Source organism: Tupaia chinensis, unplaced genomic scaffold (genome assembly GCF_000334495.1).
Source record: "Tupaia chinensis unplaced genomic scaffold, TupChi_1.0 Scaffold000567_1, whole genome shotgun sequence".
Taxonomy (NCBI): domain Eukaryota; kingdom Metazoa; phylum Chordata; class Mammalia; order Scandentia; family Tupaiidae; genus Tupaia; species Tupaia belangeri.
The window spans coordinates 3136730-3151511 of record NW_006160080.1 but is presented as its reverse complement, the minus strand read 5'-3'; the positions used below and the strand labels follow the sequence as shown (position 1 = coordinate 3151511).

At 44.0% G+C, this 14782-nt stretch overlaps 1 protein-coding gene and 1 non-coding gene across 2 annotated transcripts in view; both read left to right on the top strand.

Moving 5' to 3' along the window:
* The first annotated feature begins 292 nt into the window (after window positions 1-292).
* On the top strand, window positions 293-365 carry TRNAV-UAC (transfer RNA valine (anticodon UAC)). Its single transcript has one exon. It is a non-coding gene; the product is annotated as a tRNA-Val (tRNA).
* A 1600-nt stretch (window positions 366-1965) lies between these two features.
* RS1 (retinoschisin 1) overlaps window positions 1966-14782 on the top strand; it is a 29199-nt gene continuing 16382 nt past the window's right edge. The window contains exon 1 of the mRNA XM_006157972.2: window positions 1966-2253. Within this exon, the coding sequence (XP_006158034.1) occupies window positions 2202-2253 (52 nt within the window). The 5' untranslated portion in view covers window positions 1966-2201. The remainder of the gene's footprint in view (window positions 2254-14782) is intronic.

The window sequence follows — 14782 nt, the reverse complement described above, 5'->3', positions numbered from 1 at the left end:
TGAGGGAAAGTTTGGGGACAAATTACTACAGAGGCTGTACTCTCGCTCGCCCAGGAAAATGACCCGGTCTCGGCCCCCACCCTGGTCACGGGGCCACCAGTGTGGAACGCTGAGGGAGGTGCTCACACACCGGCGCTCAAGCCAGAGGACCCTCAGAGACCCAGCGCGGCACCGGCGGGGGGCGGGGCCACAGTAGTAGGGCGGGGTTTCCATAGCAGGGCGGGGTTTCCGCGGAGACGCGGGTCGGCTGTGAGACCATGAATAGCTTACAAACGCCGCTCTCCAATGTGAGGGTTCCATAGTGTAGTGGTTATCACGTCTGCTTTACACGCAGAAGGTCCTGGGTTCGAGCCCCAGTGGAACCATAACTGAAAGGCGGTCCTTTCGCATTTTCAAACATGGCTGAAAAAGTTTTTCAATTTTGGGCCTATCTTTGTGGTAGCGAAACGACAGATACCCTCCTCTATCAGTCAAGGTCGTGGTCGCCACCGCCTGACCTGAGGGTAGCTGAAGTCCGAGGGTGGGCCTGCCTCAACCCTGCTTCTCATCTGGGTCCTCCAAGGAGTCCTTTAGGTGCTCTTGGGAAGCATCAGGTTCGATCTTTTCCCTGAATGCCCGGACGGTTCGGCCTCCCAAGCCTCTAACTAAGCTGTGGCAATACAGTGGAGCTTTGACTGCAGTTGAATTATTAAAAGTTTATTATGATTATAATTGAAAGTATACTTTTTCATTAAACTATAAAATACAGAGTGGGGAGACAGAAACAAGCAAAAAAAGATAGTCCTTTTCTTTTTAATATAGCAGTAAGGTTTGTAGAATAAACACAAACCATTTAATGAAGAATCCATATACAGTATAGAACAAATGTCATGTTTGTAGATACTCAATAAATGCTGGTTGAATAACTAATTATTTCTCTACTTCCTTTTTCTTTTCCATTTACTATTTCCTTACAGTTTCTTTTGGAGAGGGTTGTTTTTTTTGTTTTGTTTTGTTTTGTTTTGTTTTGTTTTATTGGCCCTTTTTATCTTCGACCAGAGGAATGAAGGAACAGTGTCTTGGTGCCCTGGGGGCTTAAGGTGCAGTGTGTGGGGGGGGAGAGGGGGGTATGGTGGTGACAAAGAACTAAAAGTGCAAGTGGAAACAGCATTTTTCTCTGCATTCTTCCACATAGTTTTGCTCATATGGTGTGTAAGTTTGCATGTCTTTCTAACTAAAGAATATAACGTAATTTTCCCTATAATTATTGTACAATCACATCAATTTTATTATTTTTTAACCATCTTAACCTTTTTTAAGTATACACCTCAGAAATGTTAAATACTTGCACTTTCTTGTGAAACAGAACTCCAGAACTTTTTCTTGTAGAACTGAAACTTTGTACCTATTAAATAATTTGTCTTCCTCCCATCAACTTTATGTTCAAGGGCTATGTAATAATAACTAATAATGTCAAGCACTGTTCTAAGCATTGTATATAGAGCATCCCATTTAAACCTCAAAATTTCTCTATGAAGTAGATATTCTAATCATCTCACAGATGAGAAAATTGAGGCACAGAGACATTAACTTGTCATGGGGTCACAGGTAACAAGAGGTAGCTCTAGGATTTGCACCCAGTCTGGCCTAGGAATCTGTACCCTTAACCCTATGGGGCTGAACTGCCTCTCTTAATATGTTTAACCAGCCCTCTAACCTTGATCATTTATATCATTCCTGATTTGTTGTGATTAGTAACAAAGCAATGTACATTTTTTAGTGTAATTGTTCCCTCCCCTCAACCAAATTTAGTTTTCTCATGTGTAAGGGGAATCTATGACATTTTCATATAATTTGAGAATATTAGTGCTTATTTGGCAGGAACTTGTTTAAGGCCACCCCCTAGAAGAAGATGGCAGAGAAAGAATTAAGACCTGAGTCCGCTGGTTCTACCTTCTAGTTCCCTCCATTGCTTCCCTTACATTTAAAGACAGAAGAAACCCTGTATTTTCCATGCTAAACCAACTTCAGTCAGTGTTAAGATCTCCTCTGACATTTCTTTGTGGAGGAAGGTAACGATGTGGGTTAACTTGATGGGGCTTGGCTGAAGACCTAAGAACTAAATGGAATAAGATGCTTAATGAGGCCAGTGCTCAAGTTAATCCCCTGCTCCTGGGCAAGCTCTGCACTTCAGGTAGAGCTGCGACCAAGGACGAGGGAAAATGCCACGCAAGATAGAAGGCTTCTTGTTATTACTTCTCTTTGGCTATGAAGGTACGTGCTATTCCACCATTGGCATTCATTACATACTTAATAACATAATTTGATCAACAATGTAGCTGATAAATAGAAATACAACTGATTAATAAAAAAATTAATAATTAGCAACACATTAATAATTAACGTGTTATTACTGAGCAATGGTTGTCTTAGGATGCACGCGGTCTTCCTTTTCTTGCTTTCCAATTCTCTGAGGAGTCTTCAGCTCAAAGGATGTTTAAAGTCTGACAGAAAATAGAAAGGGTCTCAGGAATTATATAAAATAGCTATAAATTGCAACAATTCATGGGAAAGTGTGGCATACTCTTGAAAACTTTTAAGAATCAAAATGAGAGTACTTGTAAAATATAATCTTCCAAACTGGGACACTCTTGAAGGTGAAAGAAAATGCTATAAATAATTCTGCTGGGACAACAGGTGTAAACCAGGACTGTCCTGGGCAAATCGGGACATAAGGTCACCCTAGTCTAAACACGGATTAGCATAACATGCCTAGCACCACTGGAATCTAATAAAAAGCATAATCCAACTCAAAGTCAGAAAACCCCAAAGACTCAATACACTCAATCATTCAGAGATTTTTTAAATAGGGCCCTGGCAGGAGTGATATTCTTAAGTACAGAAAAATGAAAGGCAAATCTCTAAAATGTCATCCAACTCAATATTTGAATTCCCCCTCAATCTTTGAAATAATACCTTTCTGTGCCTCTCCCAATTCATAAGGATCCATCGACTCGGAATTCCTTTTCAGATTCATTTGGACATTAGAAACTGGTTTCATGTCTTCTTTGTGGTCAATGTGTATTTGTGTGTGTTACAGGAAATAAATAAGGAGGGCAAGGCTGAAGAGGAGGACTGTCCACTCTGCAAATCCCCTGATAGACACTATGAAATCCATGCAAATAGTTTCAGAATTCCCGGTTTAAATCGGCCTCCTCTCCGACCTGTCACTGCATTTATTGGTAGGGTATCCATCTTTGTGAGTCCCCAGTTCCCTGACTTCTGCTACTTAGTTACCTTTCTCAGTATTTGGAAAGACTTGTGAAAATATAATCCCAACATCATTTTGCAAATCTTGAGATTTATTCTGAGTAGGAATCATTTAGACTAATGGCCTATTTTTTTTTCCCTTAAATTAAGTAGCAACTTGCCTCAGTAATTTTCAAATTCATAAGGATCCATCGAATCGGAATTCCTTTTCAGATTCATTTGGACATTAGAAACTGGTTTCATGTCTTCTTTGTGGTCAATGTGTATTTGTGTGTGTTACAGGAAATAAATAAGGAGGGCAAGGCTGAAGAGGAGGACTGTCCACTCTGCAAATCCCCTGATAGACACTATGAAATCCATGCAAATAGTTTCAGAATTCCCGGTTTAAATCGGCCTCCTCTCCGACCTGTCACTGCATTTATTGGTAGGGTATCCATCTTTGTGAGTCCCCAGTTCCCTGACTTCTGCTACTTAGTTACCTTTCTCTGTATTTGGAAAGACTTGTGAAAATATAATCCCAACATCATTTTGCAAATCTTGAGATTTATTCTGAGTAGGAATCATTTAGACTAATGGCCTATTTTTTTTTCCCTTAAATTAAGTAGCAACTTGCCTCAGTAATTTTCAATACTTTAAGATGCTTTGGGGGTTTTGTTTTTCCTTTACTCCTTGACCTTTCCTCAGCAAGAAAACACATCTAAGCAGAGGCTTTCATGGCTTAGATCCGAATACCTCCGGTTCTGAGTCATCCACGGGGCTCATCCTCAGATGACTCTTCTTTGTCATCGGCATTGAGATTCATTCTTTCATTCATTGGTCCATTCATTTGAGAACTCCTCACTGAGCATCTGCTATGGGGCAAACATTGTGTAAGAACTTGACTCACAGGGCAGATCCTTATTGCTTTCATAAGTGTTCAGTCTACCAACCTTGCTTCATGACCCTCAAATGGAAAGAAGTCCTATAAAACGTACCAGCACATCTAAAAATTAGGCCTGCCTTTTCAGTGGATATCAGTAATAAAAGACACTGTCAAGAGGTAAAAAAAAAAAGTGGGGCCAGCAGGTGGCGTGGTGGTTAAGGGTGCTGGACTCCCACATGGCTGACTGTGGTTCGAGTCCTGGCCCTGGCAACGGCAACTTGCTCTCTCTCTCTCCACTCCTCTCTGGTCAAATTAAAATAAAATAAATAAATACAGTTTAATTTTAAAAAATCCTTTAAAAAAAAAAAGAGGTACAGAAGCCAGTCAATGCCCCCTTACCAGTCTTTGTCCATGGCTGGAGAACAGAGATGGCCATGGGCAGCAGAGACCATTATCTGTCCAGGTGGAACGGAAGGCGGTCCATCACAAAGGCTTGGGGAACTTAAATTCTCTTACCCAGGCCCTCCACCATCACACTGTTCCAAAAGAAACTACCATCCCAAAATGGCCAGTGTGGCTTGGTGACCTACTGTGTGCTCTACCCTGAGCCGGACCAGGAGAGCGAGAAAAAACACAAGACACAATCATTACACTTAATTTGCAATCCAGATGGCAACATAGGCCACCACACATGGGAAAGATGTGTCCCATTGCACAGAGGGGATCCTGAAGACAAAGCTTTTTTGATTAACTCTTCACTGTTTCTGTTCTTCGGTGGCAATGAAATAAGGTAAATGGACTGACTTCCCTGATGGATTGGGTGAAGGTTCACTTGGGACTAGCACACAGCATCACAGTCAGACACTACCGATATCTTTTTTCTTTTAAGAATTATTTTATTTAACTTTATTTATTTATTTAATTTGACCAGAGAAGGACAGAGTGAGAGAGAGAGAGTGAGAGAGAAAGGAAGAAAGTGAGAAAGCAAGTCACCAGGTCTGGGACTCGAACTGCAGTGAGCCATGGGAGAGTCTAGTGTCCTTAACCACCACATCATCTGTCGACCCTGATAACTTTTTTTTTTTAAATGAAGTCTATTTCTTTCTTCTATGAATAGGACACACAAAGACAGAGAGACTGAGACAGAGGCAGCACCTCCAACAGGGTCTTGCGCTGCAGTCCACCTCCAGCTTCAACCAGTCCAGAGCACGGGCATGCGTGTGCCCCATGTACTCAGGGAGGTCTCCAGATGTGAACCCAGAACCTTGCCATGTGGGTCAACCTCATAGCCATCGTGTTTCACTGTAGCACTACAGTGCTCATTACCTATATCTTATAACTAAGTCAGGCTTCTGTTTATCTTATATTGCACATTGTACCAACAAGATTTTGGAAAATCCATCTTATTGAGATCTCTTAGTCCAGTCTAGTGGACTAATGTGGCCTGGTGGCTGAGGGAGCTGGATCCCACATGGCCAGCAATGTGGTTTGAATCTCAGTCCCAGAAACTTGGGGAAAACACCAGGCATGTGTGCATGTATGCCCAGAGTGTCAACAGAGTAGAGAAATGGAGGAGAGGGGACTGCAGCGTGGTCATGTCCCATTGAGGCGTGATTTCCCTCTCTAGCACGCATGTGTACCCTCTGGCAAATTAATATATATATATATAAAAGTTGGGGCAAGTAGGTGGTGTGGTGGTTAAAGGCCCTGGACTCTCACATGGCCTACTGCGGTTTGAGTCCCAGACCTGGCGGCTTACTTTCTCACTTTCTCTCTCTTTCTCTCTCACTCTATCCGGTTCTGGTCAAATTAAAATAAATAAATACATGGATAAATAAAGTTAAATAAAATAATTCTTTAAAATGTATATATAATATATATATAAGTTCATCACTTGGTTATGTTTGTTATATAAATCACCCAAAAAAAAGTCATCTAGCCTCATCTTATGGATGACTGTGTCCCCTTTGCAGGTTTCATCAACCATCAGGGAATGCAAATTTTATTTTAAAAAATTTTTATCGAGATATAATTTACATACCATTAAATTTACCCCTTTAAAGTGTATAACTCAACAGTTTTTAGTATATTTGCAGATTTGTGGAGCACACAATCTAATTTTAGGGCATTTCCATTACCCCAAACATTCAATAGTCACTCCACATTCTTCCTGCCCCGTGTCCCTGACAACCACAAACCTTTCTGTCTCTATAGATTGACCAATTCTGGATATTTCAATAGAATCATACAACACGTGGTCTTTTGTCTTTCACTAAGCGTATGTCTTTGAGGTTCATCTGTGTTAAAGCATGTATGGATAACAGATTTGCCCACGAATGTGCTTGTCGCCTAAGATAGTAACACTTTCACACCAGAAGCTATTTCTTTCTTTCTTCTTCCAAGAGGAGTGTTATTGCAACCTGCCGTGTTTCTCCTGTGTCCTGTTCTCGTTTCTCAAGTAGATTGGAAGCTGGTAACAGACGGTTTGATCATTCATAATTTTATGCTTTTCTCCTCAGCTTCATCTGTTGCCATGGGAAGAAACACTCGTATTTAGCAACGTCCAATCAGAGATTAAAATAGTCTTCTCTGTGTGTATCTAATGTGCACTTTCATCTTAGATTCGCAAGAGACATTTAGAGAAAAAGTTATGCTTTAAATTTTCTTGCTGTAGTAACAAGGTTTTCCCTGATGGAATGGCTGTGTGTGTGCGTGCGTGCACGCGTGTGTGTGTATTTTAATGTTTATTTATTTCTTCTGTGAGAGAGACAGAGATGGCACCCCCAAAAGGGTCTTGATGCCATGATCCACCTTCAACCTTAGCCAACCCCAAACTACGGGCACTGGTGTACTCAGAGAGGTCTCTGGACACATACCAGGAACTCTCGTAGGTGGACAGCTTTGCAGAGCGTCACGTTTTACTGTCATGCCACCGTCTGGCCCTGGAGTGGCCCTTTGGATAAAAGGGCAGAATGAGCCCACATGACATAAATCTAAGGTTGGTGAGTGGCAGTAGTGTCACGTGACATGCAGAGGAATCATGAAAATGACCTGAGTAGGGCGAAAAATAAGCAACCACATGATCAAAGTCTCTTAGTATTTTTCCTTTTAAGGCTGATTTGTTTTCTTTTTCTCATTCCAGAAATGTTGTTCTCTGGTGGGATAATATGTCGTCGTCAATATGTTCTTGCTCTTATTCTCTGATTTTGGTGATTAAATTATTTGGGGGGATTTCAGCAGCCCTGTCGCTGCTCCCTTGGAGACAGCATTTTCTGTAAAACACTATTGTTCCTCCTTTCTCTGCTCATTTCCATGTAGATCTGGTGCCTCAGAATCTTAGGCTGCCTACAGACAAATGCGTCCTGGGGAGGGGAGCCGGAAAGAAAAGCCTGCCAGAAATCGGTCCCAAATCTGACTGAGCACAGGAAATGGCTCTGAAAACCGGCTTTCCTCTTCCTCTCCACAGGTAGAACAGGTAGATAGTGGCTGGGGCCTGGCGCCCCTTTCCTTTTTGCCTCCTGCTTTGTTCGGGCAGGATGTGGAAACTCCTCCAGGGCATTTCTCAGAGGTCCAGAGGGCTGGCCCTCAGCTCTCTCTTCTTTGTCATCTGCACTGAGGTTCACTCCTTCATTCATTTGTCTGCTCATTTGAGAACCCCCTCCCCAACAGATCCTTGTTGCTTTCACAAGTGCTTGGTCTACGACCTTGTTCCATGACCCTCAAATGGAAAGAAGTCCTGTGAAATGGCCCTTGAGTAATACACAGTCCCTGAAGACTGTGATTGCTGAGCCTCATTTGAACTCTGGCTTTGCTTGGTTGCAGCTGAATAGACCCTCTTGAGTGACAGAAGTAGCCTTTTCTTTTGTTGTTGTTTAGGTGTGTTTATTTCTTCCATGCAGGGTGGGGGGTGGGCAGAGAGACGGGCACTCTCAACAAGGTCTTCATGCAGTGATCCAGTCCAGATCAAGATCACAGGCACCTTGCCAGGTGTGCTTGGGGAGGACCCAGGACATGAACCTAGGACTTTCCTGTGTGAATCCAGTTGTGTTACCGCTGCACCACTGCCTGACCCAGACATGGGCTTTAAACCAAGTTGATTCGGTTAATAAAGCCACACTTTCATTGACTGAGTCCCCTCACTTTTACCCCTCCCCTTCAAGAGAGGGTCTTGGCACAGTTGTATGTACATTGCCCTGACAGGGCCTTTCTCTTGAGGGTGGAGTGCCTCCCGAATTACCATCCTCCAAGTGGGGCCAGTAGGTGATGTGGTGATTAACAGGCACTGGACTCCCACGTGGCTGACCATGATTCAAGTCCCAGACCTGGCAGCTTGCGTTCTTACTTTCTTTCTCTCTGTGTCCCTCTCTGGTCAAATTAAAATAAAAAGTTAAATAAAATAGTTATTTAAAAAAAATTTAAAATTAAAAAAAGCAACCTCCAATCAACCATATCTAATTGCTTACTTACTTCATAGTTCTTTTTAAAGAATTATTTAACTTTATTTATTTGTTTGTTATTTTAATTTGAACAGAGAAGGACAGAGTGAGAGAAAGAGAGGGAGAGAGAGGGAAAGTGAGAAAGCAAGCCACCACGTCTGGGACTCGAACTGCAGTCAGCCATGTGGGAGTCCAGCACCCTTAACCACCATACCACCTGCCGGCCCCATACTTCATAGTTTTTAATGCGTAGCTGTGAAGTGAGGTTATGGGTTTATGTAGACACTAAGTCTGAAGAGCACAGAACGGCCCCCAACCCCAGCCTTTCTGGGCTTCCTTCTGAGCTCCAGAAGCACCCAGTTGTCCACTCATCCTCAGCACTTGGGTACTCCTGAGACTTACTGTGTCCCAAATGGAACATCCTCCACCCTATCCTCCCCAAACTCCTGTCCCCCCGGAACCTTCTACCCCTCAGTACATGGCAGCGATAGTTCCCCAGTTGCTCAGGCCTCAGACTTCTGTTTCTTTTGCACCTGATATGTAATCTGCCAGCAGATCCTATAGCACTACTTTCCAGATACAGCCAGAATCTGGCCATGTCTCATCACCTCCACTGCCACCACCCTGGGTCAAGCTGCCACGGGCTCTCCCTGGACAACTACACTGCCTCAGAAGTGGACACCGTTTCCACCCTTGGCCTGGCCAGTCTCACCCACCACATAGCACCAGAGGGAGCCTTAGAAACCACAGTTGGTCATGCTCCCCCACTGCTTCACCCATGTCCTCATGTGGCCCACGAGGCCCTGTAGGAACTGTCGCCCCTCCAGCTCCCGTGACCTCTTCATCTCTAAGCTCTCTATTATCTGTCTCCAGTCCCAGAGTCTCCATCCTCCTTCTAGAACATGCCAAGCACACACTCACCTCAGGGCTTTGTACTTGCTATTCCCTCTGTGCAGGATGCTTGGCCCATGGTTATCTAATCCTTCTTCAGGTGCTCCAACATCACCTTCTCAGTGAGGGCTTCCCTAAGCTGCAAAGTCCCAGGCCTTGTCTCTTCATTTCTCTGCCTTACTATTATTATTATTTTAGAGAGGTTTTTGCTATAGGGTGTGTGTGCTCCCTGAGAGACAGAAACCCAGGGGGGATAGCCATGCCATAATCCCTTGTTCTCCATTCTCCTCTCGGGATTTTGAGTATGCATGCACACACACGTGCCTGATGTGAGTATTTTAGTTTTTTTTTTCTTAAAAAATGATTTATTTAATTTTATTTATTCATTCATTAATTTATTTTAACTTGACCAGAGAGAGAGAGAAAGAAGGAAAGTGAGAAAGCAAGCTACCAGGTCCAGGAGTCAAATCGTGGTCAGCCATCCAGGGATCCAATTCTTGGCCAGCCATATGGGAGCGTCCAGCACCTTAATCACCATGCCACCTGCTGGTCCCCAAGCCTGGTGTGAGTTTTAAGCTGCTGAGTCTGGGACTTGAACTGCAGTTGAATACATGGGAGTCCAGCGATGTAGCCATTACACCATCTGCTGACCCCCTCTGCGTTATTTTTCTCCAAAGCAGTTACCATCAATTTACATAGTATAGATTTTGTTTGTTTATCCATTCATTAATACACACACACACACACACACACACACACACACACACACATACAAGCTCTATGAGGGCCAGTGTTCTCCCTGTTTTGCTGACTGCTACATCCCCAGCATCTAAAGCTGGGCCTGGAATGTAGCAGATACTCAGTAAATATTAGCTGAATAAATGAATGCTTTGGGGAAAGTCCTTATCAGCCATCTTTTGTACCAATGTCTGTAACTGTGCAGGTGTTTAGATAAACCTGTGGACAAGAAGAAGGTGAGACATGAAGGCCAAAGCAAGTGGTGAGTTGGTGGCCAGGCAAAGTCCTCTTCATGGAGAAGGGGATAGGCAGGGAAAGTAGTAGTGGCAGGGGTGGGGCGGGCAGGCATTTGAGGCAAAGAAACTCTTTAGACAGAGGCATGGAGATGGCACATCTGAGGCATAGCAGGTAGTACTGAGTGCAAAGGAGAATCCGGAGAGGCAGCAGGAGACAGATCATGGCCACCCTTGAAGGACACATTCTTCTACTCAGGCTGGGGATGAGGAAATAAAGAGCTCCTAGTAAATATCAGAGGTAGATATGGACCCTAGCAAAGGGGACTCAACAAAGGGACTCTGGGCAGGAGATTGGCCCAGCCAGACTTGTGTTTAACGGCGTTGGTGGAAACATGGAGGGGAGATGAGGCAACGTCTCTAGCCAGGAGCAAGAGAGTGGGGTAGCAGCAGTGGGACAGAGAGGACAGCGAGCCCCTGGTGGCCACTGGCTGTGGGGGTAAGGAAAGAGGAGGCCAGGATGAGCCCCAGGCCTCTGCATGAGGCACAGGTAGATGGCAGAGGTATGGAGCAGGATTAGAAATGGATAAAGGAGAATGGTCTCGGGAAGAGAGAATGCGTTCAGTTTGCTTTAAAAACAACTTAACCCAGAGCCTTCCCAAATGGCCTCCAGCATTGGCTGCACCCCTGCTGTTTGCGCCATGGGGCCTAAGATCTTTTCTCTGTCTCTCTCTCTCTCTCTCTCTCCCTCTTTCTTTTTTTTTTTTTTTAAAGAGAGATATTTTTGCTATAGGGCACATGTGCTCGCTGGAGAGACAGAGACAGAAAGCGAGAAATCACCCCCTGGGGGATGGCCACACCACAATCCCTTCTCCATTCTCCTCAGGATTTTGGGCATGCATGCACACATGCCTGGTATGAGTCTCAAGCCTCTGGGTCTAAGACTTGAACCGTGGTCAGCCATGTGGGAGTCCAGTGACGTAACTGCTATGCCATCTGCTGGCCCCAAGGGCCTAAGATATTTTCATTGAAGTCTAACCTAAGTACAGAAGAGTGCACATATGTGTACAGCTCAGAGCCCCGGGAGTTTTCACCACAGAACACGCTCATGTTGTCAGCACCCAGATCAAGTAACAGAACATGGTCAATCTCCTAGACAACCTCCTTGGGCTTTGTCCCTATCACTCCCTGCCTAAGCATAACCAGTATTCAAATGGCTAACGACATGAGTTACTTTTGCTTGAGTACAGTTTTCAATGGAGACATACGACATCCCCAACTGCAGCATCTGACACTCAGCATGGTGAGCTGCATTCACATTGTGGTATGCAGTCAGATGGTCTATGTTCATTGCAGTGTAGTGTTCTGCACAAAGCATCTACTCTACCCTCGATGGATGTGTCCGTGTTTCCTCTGGGAGAATGGCAAATACTGCTGCTATGAATAATCTAGCACATACTTTTGGTTTGGGTTTTTGGAGAAAAAGACATGTATATATATATATATATATATACACACACACACACATATACACATATTCTTCAAAATGCATGTCTGGTGAGTAACTACTTAGAAGTAAAAAGTGCTAGGTCATAGGTTACATATACCAGGATGTTCAGCCTTAGTACTGATTGCTAAATAGTTTCCCTGCCCATGGTCTAACCTCCACCATATACCCCCCAGAAACATGTGAGAGTTCAGGTTGTCCCATGGCCTTGTCAACACTCGGTTGGGTCCAGTTTTTGGTTGTAAGAGACATCTACATGGAGATACCCAGTAAGCCATTTCATGCAAGAACCTGAACCTTGTGTTTAGCAGAACTTATAGGGTGAGTGGAGGAAGTAGAGCTCTCTGAGCTCTGAGGCTGAGGTTTATCCAGAGTGGGGGAAGCCAACGAATGATGGGAGGAACAGATAGCAACCAACCTTGCAGTGTGCAGATGGAAGGTCCACACTGGGAAGAGTCCATTGGGTTTGAAAATAAGATTTGTTGGTAGCGTCTTTTGCCAGCACAGGGCTTGGCACCATGGTACTGTCTTTGTCCTTTGGGACAACTATAACAAAATTCCATAAACTGAGTGACTTATAAACAACAAATTTATTTCTCACAATTCTAGAGAATGGGAAGCCCTTGATCAAGGTGCTGGCAGATTGGGTATCTGGTGAGGGCCTGCCTTCTGGTTCATAGATGGTGCATTATTGCTCTGTCCTCACATGATGGAGGGGGCAAGCGAGCTCTCCTGGTGTTTCTTTTTATTTTTTTTAAAGAATTATTTAATTTTATTTATTCATTATTATTTTTTAATTTGACGAGAGAGAGAGAGAGAGAGGAAAGTGAGAAAGCAAGCTGCTAGGTCTAGGACTCAAACCGTGGTCGGCCATGTGGGAGTTCAACACCTTAACCACCACACCGCCACCTGCTACCCCTCCATGTCTCTTTTACATTGACACTAATTCCATTTACCAGGCAGCCTGATCACCTCCCAAAGGTGATCTAATCATCTCCGGAAGGCCCTGTACTATCACGCTGGTGACTAGGTTTCAACTTAGGATCTGGGGTGGGGACACAAACATCCAGACCATAGCAGGGATTATGATGGCCTCCTACCAAGATGAGGCTCCCTAACCTTCATTGCTACTCACCCATAGCGAGTGAGTACCAGTGGAGCAGAGGCCTAGAAAGGAAGCGGTGTGGTGGCAGAAGGTGAGGGGTGACCACAAATGAGGGAAAACCCTAATTTTCCCAGGGTCTCTTGATTCCCACTGCACCCTATGCAGCCCACCAAAGTACCCACCATGTGCCATTATCCAGTGCTGTCTTCTCCCAGCTCATTGAGCCCCTCACGGGCCAGGAGCAAGGCTTCCACTTCAGAAAACCCAGGTCCTAGGACAGCACCAGACTCACAGTGGACCCACAAAATAGTCACGGAATAGATAAATGTGTATTACTTAGATATCGATTTAGAATTGTGAGTGAGGGGCCAGCAGTTGGCGTGATGGCTATGTCGCTGGACTCCCATGTAGTTGACCATGGTTCGAGTCCGGGACGCGGTGGCTTAAAACTCACGCCAGGTGCGTGTGCGTGTGTGCCCAAGATCCCAAGAGGAGAAGGGATTGTGGTGTGACCATCCCCCCTGGGGGGTGATTTCTTGCTTTCTGTCTCTCTGTCTCTCTCTGTCTGGCTGGCGAGCACACACGCCCTATAGCAAAACAAACAAACAAAAACAAAAAAACTCTCCAAAAAATTATAATAATTAAAAAAATTTAAAAAATAGAATTGTGAGCGAAAAAAGAAAAAGACGAGACTATTTCTTTACCCTCTGAAACAATCTGAAAGTTTTTTGCAGGCATCAAATTCGCTTTTTAAATAGCAAAGTGGGTTAACAGAGGGACTTCCATTCCATTTTCTACACGTAGGTTTAGTTTGAAAATTTCACAATAGTTGTGTTGCTTTTATAATCAGAAAGAAATAAAGGTATTTGTTTTGTTGAAAAATGGCAAAGCGAGCTTTGGTACTGTAGAAAAGAACAGGAACAATAGTTTGTTTTGCTCTGCTTCCACAAGGGTTATGGCTGAGCCCCCCATGACAAAAGCAAGATTAACAAGAGACGAGTATACAAATTCATTTACTAAGTCTTACATGACATGAGAGCCTTCCGGAATGAAAGCCCTGAGAAGTGAGAACTGTGTGTGTTTGTCTGTTTTGCTCCAGGGCACGTGTGCTTACTGGAGAGAGACAGAGAAAGAAGAGGAAAGTGAGAAAGCACCCCCAGGGGGTGTGTAATAGCACGCTGGCCTCTGATTTGAGCTAATGGGGGACCTTAGCAAGGCCTGTCTATTCAGATTCTTCTTGGCATCTCTGTTGATATTTCTTCCCTCTGGACAACTGTCACATGAAGGTCTTCAGGTGAGCTCAGGGAACAGCCTTCTTACATTTTTACAGCCTCCTTCAAGGAAGAAGGGGCCAGAGAAAATCTAGTTTCTTTTATAAAAATTTATTATTTATTTAATTTTATTTATTATTTTTCCATTCAACAAGAGGGAAAGTGAGAAAGCAAGCTGCCAGGTCTAAGACCTGAACCATGGTTGACAATGTGGGAGTCCAGTGCTTTAACCTCCACGCCACCTGCCAACCCCAGGGAATTCTAATTTCTATGGCCCACTTCATGGAAGAGGTGGCAGGAGAAAGTCAGAGAAACCGTCCTCCTGCAGTTTTCTCAGTTTCCTTCAGCTTAAAACACTCGCTATCCCAAGAAGCCATATTTGGGGGTAGTATTTCCTATACCCCATCAGTGCTTTAAACCAGCACTGCCCAATAGAATTTTCTGCAACAATAGAAATATTCTGTATCTATGGGAACTCTGATAGCAGCCG